The sequence below is a fragment of the Barbatula barbatula genome (genome assembly GCF_947034865.1).
Source record: "Barbatula barbatula genome assembly, chromosome: 20".
Classification (NCBI taxonomy): domain Eukaryota; kingdom Metazoa; phylum Chordata; class Actinopteri; order Cypriniformes; family Nemacheilidae; genus Barbatula; species Barbatula barbatula.
In genome coordinates this window covers 7,774,384-7,790,353 of record NC_136783.1, presented here as the reverse complement: position 1 = coordinate 7,790,353, position 15,970 = coordinate 7,774,384, and the positions used below count along the sequence as shown (strand labels likewise).

The following is a 15,970-nucleotide window of genomic DNA, read 5'->3' as shown; positions in this document are numbered from 1 at the left end:
ATCAAGAAAAAACAATTATGTAAGTGACACTTTATGTGCTATTCCTCATATGAAGATATAATATAATCCACTTTACAGAAAATAATTATGATCGACATTAATATGCAATGATTCATTCATTACAGATCATCTCCGCATATCAAATGATCAACACGTCCGGTTCCGTATTTTTATGTATCGCGATATATATATCCATGACCACATCATGATCGGTTGTTGTCACCTTTCGTTTTAGCCAAATTGTCCTTTTCCTCGTGAATTTAAAGTGCGTCCATTCCCGCAGTCCTTGCGTGCGAGCGGTCGGTGTTACGAGATCACTTCGAGGAAGCAGAAATGTGGGCGGAGTTTCCATTCAAAACACTGAAACTACATCGAGCTCCGAACCAATCGTGTTCTTCATACTAGTAACATTTAGCCAATCGCACGGTTGGTGTTCGTAGAGAGCCCGCCCATTTAGGTTGTACAACAGCGCCACGCAAATACCGGCAGCTGGGTTGTGACGTAATGACGTTTGTGGTTTTGAAATGTCATAAAAGCAATAATTATTTGGGCTCATCTCAAGAAAATCTCACATCATATGTTTGTAAATACACTAATGAAAGATCACACCTGATCACGTTTTTAAAAGACTCGCTTATAACAGAAACATGCTTTTTTTGTCACGGCCCTACAAAGATGTCCTATTTGCAGAACACATACAAATAAATACTAATATAAACATACAAACATACATTCTGAATAGAAAAATAAGGTAAATAAAGTCTGTATATGTAATAAACATTTCAAATAAAAAGCTTTGAAAGCAATGTCTTATACCTCGCAAATTTCTCAAACAAATTATTGTTTACTGACCATCTACACCTTACAAATAAATTAGTCTTTTTTCAAAATGCATGTTTAATAATTATCCAATACAACAGATATTAAAATATACATCTCTATTTAACAAAACAAAGACCTGGTTTAATCATGGTCCATTTTGTTTTAACAGGCACTAGATCGTGAGCTCTGTAAAGAGCATGTAAACGGGTTTAAAACATGAAATCATGACAGCAGTGTTGCGCAGGTGCAAGAAGCTACATTTGCATGTCATGATGTTTAGTCAAGGCCTGGATTCTAATGCATAGTCATTCAAACAAAAGTCTTCTCCTCAGGCTCCTTGGAATCGCAGCATTATCACAGACAAATGTACATGTTACAAACCAGTAGTTAAATAATTATTAACGCTTTTCAGTCTCTAAATTGCTTTGAAATGGAGATCCATAATGCGTTTATCATTTACAATCTCTAGCTCCATTCATTCGTTTTAAATATTGAAATATGGATTTTAAAAGTTGCTGGGCTGGTGAGAACCTGAGAGCAGCAGCTTCTTAAATGTACACAGGCTGATCTAATCCAGTCAGGAGACGGTATGTTGATGTTGGCATCGTCTTCAGATGAATCTGTTAGAAATTCGATAAAAACATTGTCCAAAGATGGTTAATTTTAGCGTGTATTTTTAATTAAGGAAATTTTTATTTTATTACAATTTTTATTTAAGATCCAACAGCATGTTACAATTCACTTTGTACCGAAAAGTTAATAATAATAAAATAAATGGTTATGTTTCGTAGGTGCTTCTCAAATGAGGATCTCACCTCTCCTACGGCATTGGACAGGATGTGGATGATCTTCTCATGGGGCGTGGCTACAACACTCTGCCCGTTGATCTCAATGATGCGATGACCAACTCGAATGCCTCCCCGCTCAGCGATCCCTCCTCGCATTAAACTGCAAATCTATATTAGAAATCACGATGACCAATGAGGTAACGATGAGTTATACACTTGATACAATTTCAGCTACATAAATGGTCATAAACCGATGCTTACAATCCCGTCCTCCACACTGAACCCTAACTGGTACTTGGGGTCTGGACGCTTGATGATCGCCATGGTGACAGGTGGACAACGGACGATGCTGAGCTTTACAATCGCCAAATTCTTTAGATCCTAGAGAGCATTAAAAAAAATCGCCACATCTTGAGGTAAGACGTCGAACAGTCCGTTATGGATTTTGTTATTTTTTCGCTCATCTTACTCGTATGATACTTTGGCACGTCGTGATGGGGAGTCCCACCAGACTTGTGCCGTTCACAGACATGATTCGATCCCCGATGCTCAGCTCGCCGGAGCGTTCAGCAGGACCGCCGTGTAGCAGGTTGGCAACCACCACCGTGGGCAAGATGGATCCCCAACCAGACTCCACGATCGCAACACCTAATATCTCACCTGGCTTCTTTGATATGCACACCTGAAAATAAACAGACATAGAAGGGGAATTTTGTCGGGTACAGTTTTGCTGAAAGTACATGCAATTTTGTGTGTCAAACCATTTTAATAGCAATCTTATATATTCAGGTTACAAAACTTTCAGCACAGGGCTATTAAGAGGGAAAATGAATCCATACCTCTTTGATGTTTTCAGAGCGAGAGAAGTGAACCAGGTCTCCGTTATAGAGCTCCTGAGTGCCGAGGTAATCGCTGTACTCGCCCGGCCGCAAGTCACTGGCTTTAATTCCATTAGCATACAGAAACTGCTGATATGCCACACCAAATGCTTGACCAATAGCCTGTGCGATAATCTGGGCCTGAAAGCAGACACAAATCAGCATATCTATACATGTTATTATCTATTAAATAATATTTAGTAAATATTTACATGAATATACATTAAGTCAAAATACCCTTGTTTCTCATTACTAGAGCAAACTACTACATCACTAGAACTTACATTTACACTTAATGCAGGGTCACAGAAAATCTAAAATGAGGAAAAAGAGATGAGAAAATGGTTCACTCACGTCATCTGAAGAAAACAAGTGGCAGATCATCCAGCACTTCTTCGGTGGTGACGTTGAGCTCCCTGATGAATCTGTCGTTTTGCGACCGGCCGGCTTCCTGCGGGCCATCAGAACCAATATTTTCCCAATGTCTGCGATGTAGGAAATCATCTGCAGAGAATGGTCCATCATGGCCTCCTGGAAACATGAGGAAAACGTGAGAAATCAGCCACACATCAGAGCATCAGAGAGACCATCAGGTGTGTGTGTACCAGACCTGCGTGTCTGCACTCAGTACTTTGATTCTCTGTGTGGAGATGAAGAGATCCACCTCAGTCATAGGCTGTGACTCCCCTTCAGGTGCCTGGATATTCGAGAAACAACGAATATTAAACAAAAAGATTGTGGTCAGCTGTGCATTATGCATTTAATAATACTGCATGCTTACAGGGTTAGTTTCCGGTTTATACAGAGTTTCGATGACATGAGGGTGAGTAAAGTTGTATTTACACAACAACGGTGGTTTTCTATATGTAAAGTTTTTCTATGCATTTTATAAGGTTTTTGGGTAAAGTGAAGTAAATATAAGGTAAAATTCTTCAACCTTAATACGGTCCACTGCCTCCTGTGCTTGGGCCATACGGGCGTTGGTGGAGGGATTCTTTTCTGACTGCAGCTGCGTAGAGCCAAGATATTTAGCCCCAAAGATCACTCCATCCAGAAGATCTTCAGGATCACATGGGCCAGGCACTTAAAACAACAAAACCACACGTTCTCATCTTAAAACAAAACTTTTTCTAAACTTCTCCACTTGATTTATAAAAAAATCTCTAAAACATTTCTGCATTCAGTGTCATACCATTCTTATACGGAGGCTGTGTCTCAACTTCCTGCTAAAAACAAAAAATCTTGGTCATGTCACAAAAACAGATGATTATGACATAAAAAAGACCATCAGCTTCTCACCACATCGCTGTTCTCCCCTGCCAACTGATCTGGGGTCAAACTTTCAGACGGCGCCCACTGGCCCTCCTCCGCGATTCCTGAGACCAGCAGCTCGTCGTGCAGGTGTCTGTGCCAGATGTCATCACTGTGAGATATGGAGATCATCTCACCTGCGTCACTGCTCTGTCGTCTGAATCCCAACTGAGGTTCAGTGCTGGGGGTCAGCAAGGGTGTGTGAACCAGCTGAGGGAAGGTTCTTGGTTCCTCGGGTTCTGGGTCCTCCAATAGCTGCAGAAGATCTTTTTGGTACTCCTGTGAAAAGAGCAGGGCTGAAGACATGCTACTCTCTGAATCTTGGCAGGAGGGGGCGGCGGCCTCCTCTGGATTATAAGAGTCATGTGAAGCGCTATGATTGACTGAATCATCAGGATGGCAGTGGGCGTGGGTACTGATTGATGTTGATGGATGAAAAAGATGGAGCTGAGTGAGTAGACTTTGAATGTGGGAGTGGTCAAGATCACGCTTCCTTACGTTCTCCGCCATCTCTTCCTCAGATTCTTCATTCAGCATTTTTCCCTCCGCCACTTGCTTCTCTTTCCTCCCTGGCTGTTTTTGAAAATCACTACTTTTAGGCACGTTCTCACATGATTCTTGAGCTGTAAGCTCTTCTTTTTTGTCTGAAGCTTCAGATGGGTTCTGAGCTGCCAAATCACTTACAGCGGAAATTGTGTTTTCACTCAAGTCTGTGTTGAAAGATCCAGGCCCCTCAAACTCTCCCACCGAACAGCTTTCAAGTTCTCCGACCGAACCGGCATCGCTGGATGAGTCGGATCTCCAGTCTAGCGGTGGTGGCTCTATCAGGTTATAGGTATCCAGATCCTCAGGACTAGGGAAGATTGTGGATTCAGCCTGATGTGACTCCTGAGCTAAAGTTTGATGTTGAGGGTTCGAGGAATCACCAGGGGCAGCTGTGGAACAATGTTTGAACCCCAAACCTCTATCAAGGAGAAAGTCCTGATCCGCCATTGCAATGGTATTGTCAAAGTAAGCCTTGTCTGATAACTACTAGACTTCCTCAAGAAAGAGCGTTGGAAATCTCTTAAAAATCATCCATCCTTTCCAGAGAAGTCTTCATTCATGTAAAACAATGTAAAATAATGAACATCAAATAAACAACAATGAGTATAAACTAATAAAAACAGATTACAGAAACATGTACACAAACATGCTTGTTTATTCTTTACTGTTAATTGCAAAAATGAAGAATAATAAGTAATTACAAATAAAAGCATGGCACCTAAAAAGTGAACAAAAACAAAAGGACAAACAAATCATTGTACCACATAACGTTTGGGTAGGTGATGTGAAATTTAAATAAGGTACTGTTATAAAATGTAATTTTGTTTTTCATACTAAAATAGCAATATATGATTTGTTAAGACTTTCACATGTTTCATTAAATATGTGGAACAATTTAACATGTTTTTGCACTTACAAGTGTAAAAAAACTGTCCAAACGCACACATCACCTCTATTCTCTACTGAAAATATAAATTTTAATGGTTTTCATTACAAATACCATTATGAACCATCAACTTTTCCCATAAAATAATGGTCTTATTCCAGTAGGATATAATGGTGTTCTGTTTCCCATCGGCAAGATAACGTCTGACCAATAAAATTCACATAATAAATAGAGACGTGAAGAGGCCAGTGTAGTATCCAGTGATGTAAAGTGAACAAATATTTGAAACACACGAGCTGTAGTTTTATGTGAATGTCATCTTGCTTACCGTCACTCCAAACACCCAGTAATAAATCATGTGTCAATATCACACAGATCCCGTCTGGCGATGTTCATGACTGGATCTTAAGCAGGTCAAAAGATCGTCGTGTAGCAACAAGACATTTCTACCAACTAGAAAATGAACTTCAGTCCTGTGCTATTCTTCTGCACGGCAAAACTTCGACGTACTTCCCAACATCCCCAGTGCGCATGCGCACGCAAGACACGGCAAGGCATAACTAATCTATCGCATCTTTATTCAACTTGGCTGGATAACGTTTACTGTGAAGAAATGTCACATTAAACACATTGAACATTGTTAATACCATCTTCACATCATGGACAATCGTGTAAAAATAACGTATTTTGCAGTAAAACTTAAATCATATTTACATTGAATAATTAGCATCTGTATGATTTATACATATACACAGACATGGATTTATATACAATTAAATCATATATATATATTAGTGTAGAAATGACTAAAATACTGATTTGTCAGTTATCCTGTAAAAATAACTCATAAAAATGCTATTATGCTGTATCTCCAGGACAGAGATGATTCACAGTCAGTCATTTAAAGGCAAGTTATTAACCTTAAAGCAACATATTTACTAATCTGTAACTGTAAAACTATCCAACAATGCATCAGTCATGCTCCTTGCTCAGGACAGCTCATCTGGAGAATGCCGATCATAGAGGAGGTTGTTCCCATCAGTCCCACCAGCCAAGGAGGAAAGTGTCCAGCCCACAGAAAACCAGACGGCATCCAATGAATGGCATTGCTGAGGTCTGCCAGGCTGCTCAGGATACCGAACACTTCTGCTCTGATCTGCCTCCGGAGTGTAGCTTTATGGGCAAACCCCTCCTCCCTATTAATCAGTCAGATGAAAGAACAATTATACTCAGAACTAAACGTTATGGCCCGGTTTCACAGACTTAGCTTAAGCCTGGACTATGTTTGAGCTAAATTAGGATATTTAAGTTGCTTTTATAAAAATACCTTAGATAAAAACATTACGGGTGTGCATTTTGAGACAAAACAATGGCACTTATATATTTTAAGATATGCCAGGGCAAGTTATTTTTAGTTGAGACAACTCATTTCAGTCTGGGACTAGCCTTAAGCCTGTCTGATATTTGACCTTTGTTTTGACTTGCATAACCTTATATGTTTTGCTTATAGTCAATGTTTACTTGTTCAGCTGCTTTGTAACAATGAAAATTTTGTCAAAAGCGCTATATAAATAAAGCTGACTTGACTTGACTTATCTGTGAAAGATAATGTGCATCAATGTAAAAACCCACCTGCTTTCAGAGTCTGACCTCTGGCACTTCCGCACTTTCCTCTTCAGAAGCTGAATGAGTCTGAGGGATCTAAAAGAAATTCAGTAAATCCTTAAATGTTCTGGATATTAATTTCTCACACTTTCTGATCCTACTGTATAATTGTGTTTACCTAAGGATGCTCAAAAGGAGGGACGAACCCCAAAGGACCGTGCTCAGCACCCACCACTTGTCAGATTTGGTTTTGATAAGCTCTGCATCTGCTGCCCAGGCGACATGTTCGCAAGGGTAATACAGCTGATCCGCCACATTAGTCAGAACGGACATCCATCTAACCAAACAGTCCTGCTCCTGGGAAACACAAAAACATTACATTTATCCATTTGGCAGGATCTTTTTCCAAAGTGTCATACAGTCCATTCATACATTACATTGCGTTATAGTTGACATACGGTTGGTGACCTCACCGTTGCTCCTAACCCATAGCTCGAGGAGTACGCCAGCATGGACAGGTCATCCAAGAGCCTCAGCGTGGTTCTGCATTGACTCAGCTGAGCGGAGAAGAGCATGAGACTTTTCCCCAATGAAGAACGAGTGTTCTTGCTGGCTAAAACTCCACCGACCAGTTGAGATCCATAGCAGAGAGTCCTGATCTAAACCCAGAAACAAACATTCAATTAACTGTGTGCATTGTTCAATGAAAAGAATTGAAACAAGAACAAACGTTGATTTAAAAGCATGGATATAATAATAAAGAGCACTATATTCATCTATCTCATTAGATTACTGCAATATAATCAGGGGTATCTGTGACGTCAACATGTCTACTGATACAGGTGTGTATAACAGAACACGCAAATAGTATATTTATAAATAATAATAACACTTACCACTTTATCTCTTCCTCTGTAGGACTCTAAAACATTTACGAGAGACTCGACTGAATTCATGACGTTCTGCACACGTACACACAGACTCGCAAATATTTCCACGCGAAAAGCCTGACGTAGCACATGAACTAGTCCATTAGTAGGTTTGAATCTTAAAATCCAGAGCACATATATCCCAGGTTTCCAAAACGAGTCACTGTTTGTATCGCTGCTTTGCCTTGACGGACAGGACTTCGAACAGGAAGTTGTTAGTGTTCAGCACATGTCAAAGACGCCTCCCACGCGCGCGCATTTGATTGGTTGGTTCATTTTAGTAATTCATTCACTTCGAGCTCACCAAAATGATTCGCACATTGATTTGTACAGTGACGATTTTTTAGTGTATGCTACATAAATACTCCAGCAGGTGGCGAACTTGCTTCAATGAAGAACAACATGGAAGCCACTTTTTGGGGTCAACGTTTCAAACTCAGACAGTGCATTTCAGACCCCTCGGAATTAGGATATTTCCCACCCCGAACCCGGAAATACCGTCTGGATTTAAACACATTAAAAGTATTTAGTAACATTAAAACATTATTGTTAATATTTAGTTAGTTGCATTACAACAGTAAAAGCTTTTATTTGCATAAATGACTTCCGGGTTGAGGAAGTGAAGGTGTCTGAGGTCTAGGTACTGATGGTTGGATCTGGTTTTGACATTAAAGGAACGATATGAAAGATATTTGCATTAAAATATCCCCCGAAAAAACTAAAAGACTGTGATATATTTTGTTCACTTGTTGTGTATTGTATGTTGTGTAGTTGGTCTCATTGAAGGATAATATGACTTCATACAAGCATGTTTGTTCTTGTTAACAGTTATTTTCTATATTTTCCACTAAAAATTAACAGGTTAAATATATACAGTAGTGATTTGTTTTCAGTATAATAATACTTTATTGAAATATAATAATGTTATTAAATTAAATTAAAAAGAAAGAAAGTCATACATGCTGGTGTCCTTGTTTTCACAAGTTTGTGTGCAGTGCACATGCATACAGTAAATATACAGAAGGTCTACTACATACTAGGAAGCCAAACCATTGCAAAAAAAAACAACAATATAAGACAATTACAAAATATTACAAAACCAAAAATTGTATATTCAATGTTTTTGTAAAAAGCCTACCTGTAAATGGCTCGTTTGTGTTTTATTAACCCAGTCCCAAATGCAGTACAGAGAACTTAGTTTATTTGTTAACTTGTTTATTATCAAACACAATAATTAAACATGGTTATGTGTATTTTAATCAATCATTCGACAGGTGATGGTAGAGCCTGTCAATCAACATTCGCGCGCCCCAATCAGGCCAAATTACGCAAAGACACTAGACATCAGACAAACGCTTTCTATATGTATTCAGTCATTTGAATGTTAAACTTAGACTTCAAGCAATTCATTTAATATATCCTACAATATGATCCATAATCTGCCCCACCTAAATGTATAGCCACAAGCCGCTACTGTTGGTACGTGTTTCTTGCTTTGCATCTCTCAACAGAAAGCTATGGAAGGTACCCTTGGGGAAAGGTGAATAGAAACAGTTCTGTGTCTCAAAGCAAAAAGAAAAGAAAACGTTCCAAGAACAATGTTTTTAGAACGTTGTTTTGATTTCATTTGTAGTTGATAAATGTTCTGGTAATGTTACTGTAAAACGTTCTTACTACAACGTTCTTGTAACATTGATTGGATGTTTTTTTCACCTGATGAAGGTTTTCATAATACTAAGAGAAAACGTTCCAAGAACAATGTTTTTAGAACCATGTTTTGATGTCATTTGTAGTTGATAAATGTTCTGGTAATGTTACAGTAAAACGTTCTTACCACAACGTTCTTGTAACATTGATTGGATGGTTTTTTTCACTTGATGAAGGTTTTCATAATATTAAGAGAAAACGTTTCAAAAACAATGTTTTTAGAACGTTGTTTTGATGTCATTTGTAGTTGATAAATGCTCTGGTAATGTTACAGTAAAACGTTCTTACTACAACGTTCTTGTAACATTGATTGGATGTTTTTTTTCACTTGATGAAGGTTTTCATAATATTAAGAGAAAACGTTCCAAAAACAATGTTTTTAGAACGTTGTTTTGATGTCATTTGTAGTTGATAAATGCTCTGGTAATGTTACAGTAAAACGTTCTTACTACAACGTTCTTGTAACATTGATTGGATGTTTTTTTTCACTTGATGAAGGTTTTCATAATATTAAGAGAAAACGTTCCAAGAACAATGTTTTCAGAACGTTGTTTTGATGTCATTTGTAGTTGATAAATGCTCTGGTAATGTTACAGTAAAACGTTCTTACTACAACGTTCTTGTAACATTGATTGGATGTTTTTTTTCACTTGATGAAGGTTTTTATAATATTAAGAGAAAACGTTCCAAGAACAATGTTTTCAGAACGTTGTTTTGATGTCATTTGTAGTTGATAAATGTTCTGGTAATGTTACTGTAAAACGTTCTTACTACAACGTTCTTGTAACATTGATTGGATGTTTTTTTCACCTGATGAAGGTTTTCATAATACTAAGAGAAAACGTTCCAAGAACAATGTTTTTAGAACCATGTTTTGATGTCATTTGTAGTTGATAAATGTTCTGGTAATGTTACAGTAAAACGTTCTTACCACAACGTTCTTGTAACATTGATTGGATGGTTTTTTTCACTTGATGAAGGTTTTCATAATATTAAGAGAAAACGTTTCAAAAACAATGTTTTTAGAACGTTGTTTTGATGTCATTTGTAGTTGATAAATGCTCTGGTAATGTTACAGTAAAACGTTCTTACTACAACGTTCTTGTAACATTGATTGGATGTTTTTTTTCACTTGATGAAGGTTTTCATAATATTAAGAGAAAACGTTCCAAAAACAATGTTTTTAGAACGTTGTTTTGATGTCATTTGTAGTTGATAAATGCTCTGGTAATGTTACAGTAAAACGTTCTTACTACAACGTTCTTGTAACATTGATTGGATGTTTTTTTTCACTTGATGAAGGTTTTCATAATATTAAGAGAAAACGTTCCAAGAACAATGTTTTCAGAACGTTGTTTTGATGTCATTTGTAGTTGATAAATGCTCTGGTAATGTTACAGTAAAACGTTCTTACTACAACGTTCTTGTAACATTGATTGGATGTTTTTTTTCACTTGATGAAGGTTTTTATAATATTAAGAGAAAACGTTCCAAGAACAATGTTTTCAGAACGTTGTTTTGATGTCATTTGTAGTTGATAAATGTTCTGGTAATGTTACTGTAAAACGTTCTTACTACAACGTTCTTGTAACATTGATTGGATGTTTTTTTCACCTGATGAAGGTTTTCATAATACTAAGAGAAAACGTTCCAAGAACAATGTTTTTAGAACGTTGTTTTGATGTCATTTGTAGTTGATAAATGTTCTGGTAATGTTACAGTAAAACGTTCTTACCACAACGTTCTTGTAACATTGATTGGATGGTTTTTTTCACTTGATGAAGGTTTTCATAATATTAAGAGAAAACGTTCCAAAAACAATGTTTTTAGAACGTTGTTTTGATGTCATTTGTAGTTGATAAATGCTCTGGTAATGTTACAGTAAAACGTTCTTACTACAACGTTCTTGTAACATTGATTGGATGTTTTTTTTCACTTGATGAAGGTTTTCATAATATTAAGAGAAAACGTTCCAAGAACAATGTTTTCAGAACGTTGTTTTGATGTCATTTGTAGTTGATAAATGCTCTGGTAATGTTACAGTAAAACGTTCTTACTACAACGTTCTTGTAACATTGATTGGATGTTTTTTTTTCACTTGATGAAGGTTTTCATAATATTAAGAGAAAACGTTCCAAGAACAATGTTTTTAGAACGTTGTTTTGATGTCATTTGTAGTTGATAAATGTTCTGGTAATGTTACAGTAAAACGTTCTTACTACAACGTTCTTGAAACATTGTTTTGATGTTTTTTTGCACTTGATGAAGGTTTTTATAATATTAAGAGAAAACTTTCCAAGAACAAAGGTTTTCAGAACGTTGTTTTGATGTCATTTGTAGTTGATAAATGTTCTGGTAATGTTACAGTAAAACGTTCTTACTACAACGTTCTTGTAACATTGATTGGATGTTTTTTTGCACTTGATGAAGGTTTTTATAATATTAAGAGAAAACGTTCCAAGAACAATGTTTTCAGAACGTTGTTTTGATGTCATTTGTAGTTGATCGATGTTCTGCTAATGTTAAAGGAAAATGTTCTTAGAACAACGTTCTTGTAACATTGTTTTAGTGTTTTTCTGCACTTGATGAAGGTTTTCAAAATATTAAGGGAAAACGTTCCAAGAACAATGTTTTCAGAATGTTGTTTTGATGTTATTTAGGGCTTCATGAAGTTTTTTATAATGCTGAAGGATAACCATTCCTGGAACAATATTCTCTGAATGGTTTTTATGTTATTTTGTGCTTGATGAAGGTTCTCATAATGCTAAAGGTTATACGTTCTTAGAAAAACATTATTGTAACTTTTTTTAGACATTGGTTAAAAAGTTGGACTGTAACCCGAAGGTTGGGAGTCTTAGGACCACCAGAAAATGTAATTGGGGGGAGTGAATAAACACCACTCTCTCCACGCTCGTTCCAACACCCAAAGGAGCCCTTGAGCACATGCGACTTCTGCGTTTAACGCAAGCACTCTCTGCAGTTTCCAGTTGGGGAGACTTAAAGTTGAGTGAAATGGGAAAATGAGAAATTAGTTCTTCTTCTATACACCACTGCGGTGTGCTGCAGTGTAAGGCATCTGCTAAATTGATAAATTGTCTTAGTTTCCCATTCTTCCTGCTTTAAGTCTTGCAAACCGGAAACAGACGAGGGTTCTTCCTGCTTAACACGGAAGTAACGTCCGCATGCTCCGCAGGCATCACTGCAAAAATGGATGCAACAACTGTACTCTCACTGCTGTGTGTGAGCACTTGGATGGGGGAAATGCAGAGCACAAATTCTGAGTATGGGAAACATGTACTCGGCCAAACAACACTTCTAAGAAAGAAATAACCACATATTTATGGTAAAAAATGTTGCTATAAATGCAAATTCCTATGATTAGTATGCCCAGTTGAGACAGGATCTCTGTGTAACCCAAAAATTGACATTTGAGCAGCACAGTGTTCTGTCATCTTGTGCACCATGCTTTGTTTCACATTGTAACATCTATATGGCTGAATTTACAGTAATGCTGCTCTGACTACAAATGATTGAGACCTAAACAATTGTCTCCTATAGTAACATTTTAACTTAATGGACTACTCAATGTTTGCTCTTTTATGCATCAGTGAGTGACAAAACACCTCTGCACATAACCTGGGACAAAAATATAGCACAATTATAGTTTTTCATGGCTCTAAATTATAAATGGAGGACAGATTCGCCGGACGCATGGCCTGGCACAAAGTCTGGTCTGTGATTGTTGAGCAGTCTGGTGGTATTTTATTACATTTATATTAACATTAATTAACATATTTTATATTATATAAATCTTAAATAATAATATATTTACTTATCATGAGTGATAAAATATTAGCTTTTTAATTGTGTATTCATATTTTAAGTGTCTATTAAGTAAGTAATCAATCAATTCATTATCCATCCATCCATCATGGGAAATCAGAAATATTATGAAGCTGATATTTTATAATGTAAGCTGTCTTTTTAAGAGCATGGCGCGCAAAACGGATCGCGCATGCGCACAACGAACGTTTGTTCACTACACATGGCGCTTCACCAGGTGAGTACAGAGCATGTAATCTTATTTAGTCTCATCTTCATGTGTTTATTGCGAATATTACTAAATTAAGATGCGACTGGATATTACATTACCGTATATTGACGTGTTTTGAAGTATATTTTACATTGAAATCTATCATGGGTAAGCCTATTTCAGCTTAAAACATACTAGCTATATTTATATTTTTTAACCATCCGAAAGTGCAGTAAAATAAGTTAATGTTTCCTTATCGTTTTCAGTCACTCTTGTCTTTTATTGAATACTTTGTGGAACTTTGAGCAGGGCGCCAATATTTGAATTCGGTGGTTGCTCACTGATGGCAGATCTGTTTGACATCAAAGTTATTTCACTAGAGTTTTATGTACTTTGTTGTTTGTGGGTTATTATATTCTCGATTTTGCATGGCATAGGAACATATTTAAGTTGATTAGTTATCATTGTTGACTGATTATCTCCAGCAAGTTTAAGTTTTTTTCCAGAACGTTCTGGGAACGCTCTGATAAGTTTAAACAGCAGAACTGCCACCATATTATGTTTAAATGAACCTGTTAACATCGTGTCCTAACCAAACGCGATGCGAAGGTTTTGTCCTAACCAGCCGATAGCGCTTCGTGATGAGCAACTGCCGTTAGAAACAGGACGCAAATCTCTCTTCATGCACTCTTCAGATGGATCAATCTGTGTTTGACATTGTAGATCCTACAGATCTAAGCTTTTGGAAAGAAAGTGGAAATTTTATGTTTCACAACATTGTTATTAAGAAACTGGATCAGTGTGAGGTAGCCTTAACGTTTTAAAGCAAAGAACTGAATTCAGTTGTATGTAAGCCAAACTGTATTTATCATGATCAAAAATAAAAAAAAATTAGGATCTGTTCACTTCACAGGTGGAGAATGAGGAGACAGAAGACAGGTGTGCACAGGAGTCTGATGTATTACTCAACAGAATCAGAGGTGGATCAGAACATCTTTACTGGGAACGACATGTGCAATATAACATACACTTCCGGCATACGCACACAGCGTATTACGTTTACACGTATTACGTACACACGTATTACGTATCACAACATCCTCCCTGTTTAACATGAGTGTGTAAACACCTCGGATAACCAATACAACATATTTTTTTTTTCCTTTTAAATATGGTGCACATTGTAACTATAATGAACAATAACAACCTTTTTGAAGACTCAGTGTGCAAAACACATATTCAGTCCATATTTGGTATTCTTTTAAGTGCTTGATTATTACTTAAGCTTTACACAAAGTCTTTGTATTGGGCCGGTTTGATAATGACCCGTCCAGACCTTGTGCATGTTGGTCTTGCTTTCTCAGTACCTGTATTGTCTGTTTTTGTATCAAGAGGTTGTGTGGTTTTGTTCTCAACTGGGTTCATGTGGCTTTGTTCGACCACATCTTTTTGGGGTGTTTCATCGAATCGTACCTTTTTCTGAATTTTCAGTGTGGGTGGTGCATACATTTCACGGAGTTGGCTTCTGGTACGTCTGACTGTGTTTCCATTTGGTGTTTGGATCAGGTAACTCCTCGGCTCCTTGCATTTTTCCACAATAGTCCCTGGGTGCCATGTTTTCCTCTCCTTGTCCAGCACTCGTACACTTTGTCCACGAAACAATGGTGGTAAGTCTCTCCCCCTACATTGATCATGGTGTGTTTTCATCCTTGTGATCCTTTTTTCCAGGTGCTCTCTGTGTTCCAGTTTACCCGGATCTGCATGACTTGGTAGGAGTGTGGTGATTGGTCTGCCAAGGAGTAATTCCGCAGGGGATGGTAAATCACTGTCAATAGGTGTCGCACGCACCTGCATCAGAGCCATTTGTATATCTCCTTTGTGTTGTATTGTTTTTTTGATGATGGATTTGATGTGTCTCACATGTCTTTCAATAAATCCATTGCTTTTTGGGTAATGTGGTGAACTTGTGACGTGTCTTATTCCCCACTCAGTTGTGAATTTCCTGAAAGGTTGTCCCGTGTATTGCGGTCCGTTGTCTGTCATTATTTCGTCTGGTCGACCAAATAAAGACATGTAACATTGCATTTTTTGTGCAACTGCATGGCTACTTACTTGGAATATCTGTCCACGGTAAGTAAATACTGATGGCCATGGATCTCAAATAGGTCTGACGCCAGGTATTGCCATGGCTTCGTGGGTGCTTTGTGTGGAATGAGAGGTTCTTTTGGTTGTGCATCCTGGTGTTCTGCACAGGTACTGCAAGATCTGCACATTCTTTCAATGTCTGTGTTTATCTTTGTCCAATATACACTCTCTCTAGCCAGCCTACGTGTTTTTTCGATGCCTTGGTGGGCTGCATGGAGTTGTGTCAGAATATCGCTGGTTATGGTTTCTGGAATAAGCACTTGTCTGCCCTTAAATATAACTCCAGCTTCTATGGCGAGTTCGTCTCGGAAAGGCCAATA

General features: G+C 37.6%; 2 protein-coding genes across 4 annotated transcripts; both read right to left on the bottom strand.

The window, feature by feature from the left end:
• Positions 1 to 506: 506 nt before the first annotated feature.
• LOC306909323 (amyloid-beta A4 precursor protein-binding family A member 3) lies at positions 507 to 5,798 on the bottom strand. 2 transcript variants are annotated; one of them, XM_079482891.1, is made up of 11 exons: positions 5,560 to 5,798; positions 3,788 to 4,895; positions 3,681 to 3,714; positions 3,426 to 3,571; positions 3,099 to 3,185; positions 2,843 to 3,019; positions 2,450 to 2,629; positions 2,080 to 2,292; positions 1,872 to 1,991; positions 1,638 to 1,778; positions 507 to 1,442 (listed from the first exon to the last, which is right to left on the bottom strand). In XM_079482891.1, exons 2-11 carry the CDS (start codon positions 4,790 to 4,792, stop codon positions 1,371 to 1,373), a joined length of 2,175 nt encoding a protein of 724 aa, XP_079339017.1. In that variant the 5' UTR covers positions 4,793 to 4,895; positions 5,560 to 5,798; the 3' UTR covers positions 507 to 1,370. The 2 variants fall into 2 exon arrangements, with proteins under 2 accessions (XP_079339017.1, XP_079339018.1); XM_079482892.1 differs by having other exon boundaries at positions 563 to 1,442; positions 3,681 to 3,711; positions 5,560 to 5,701.
• On the bottom strand, positions 5,781 to 8,189 carry pex11g (peroxisomal biogenesis factor 11 gamma). Of its 2 annotated transcripts, none has more exons than XM_079482894.1 (5): positions 7,733 to 8,189; positions 7,310 to 7,495; positions 7,015 to 7,193; positions 6,864 to 6,932; positions 5,781 to 6,427 (listed from the first exon to the last, which is right to left on the bottom strand). In XM_079482894.1, exons 1-5 carry the CDS (start codon positions 7,790 to 7,792, stop codon positions 6,208 to 6,210), a joined length of 714 nt encoding a protein of 237 aa, XP_079339020.1. In that variant the 5' UTR covers positions 7,793 to 8,189; the 3' UTR covers positions 5,781 to 6,207. The 2 variants fall into 2 exon arrangements, with proteins under 2 accessions (XP_079339020.1, XP_079339019.1); XM_079482893.1 differs by having other exon boundaries at positions 5,786 to 6,427; positions 7,295 to 7,495; positions 7,733 to 8,133.
• Positions 8,190 to 15,970: the final 7,781 nt, after the last annotated feature.

What these genes read in the sequence shown, in the direction of transcription:
- pex11g (XM_079482893.1), bottom strand. Translation starts at nt 7,792, where the DNA reads ATGAATTCAGTCGAGTCTCTCGTAAATGTTTTAGAGTCCTACAGAGGA. An exon ending in ACAGAGGAAGAGATAAAGTG is followed by an intron (nt 7,496 to 7,732) that starts GTAAGTGTTATT and finishes TTCTGGGTTTAG; the next exon opens with ATCAGGACTCTCTGCTATGG. An exon ending in CTCCTTTTGAGCATCCTTAG is followed by an intron (nt 6,933 to 7,014) that starts GTAAACACAATT and finishes AATTTCTTTTAG; the next exon opens with ATCCCTCAGACTCATTCAGC.
- LOC306909323 (XM_079482891.1), bottom strand. Translation starts at nt 4,792, where the DNA reads ATGGCGGATCAGGACTTTCTCCTTGATAGAGGTTTGGGGTTCAAACAT. An exon ending in AGGCAGTGGACCGTATTAAG is followed by an intron (nt 3,186 to 3,425) that starts GTTGAAGAATTT and finishes TCGAATATCCAG; the next exon opens with GCACCTGAAGGGGAGTCACA. An exon ending in CGTGCCAAAGTATCATACGA is followed by an intron (nt 1,992 to 2,079) that starts GTAAGATGAGCG and finishes AATGCTCTCTAG; the next exon opens with GATCTAAAGAATTTGGCGAT.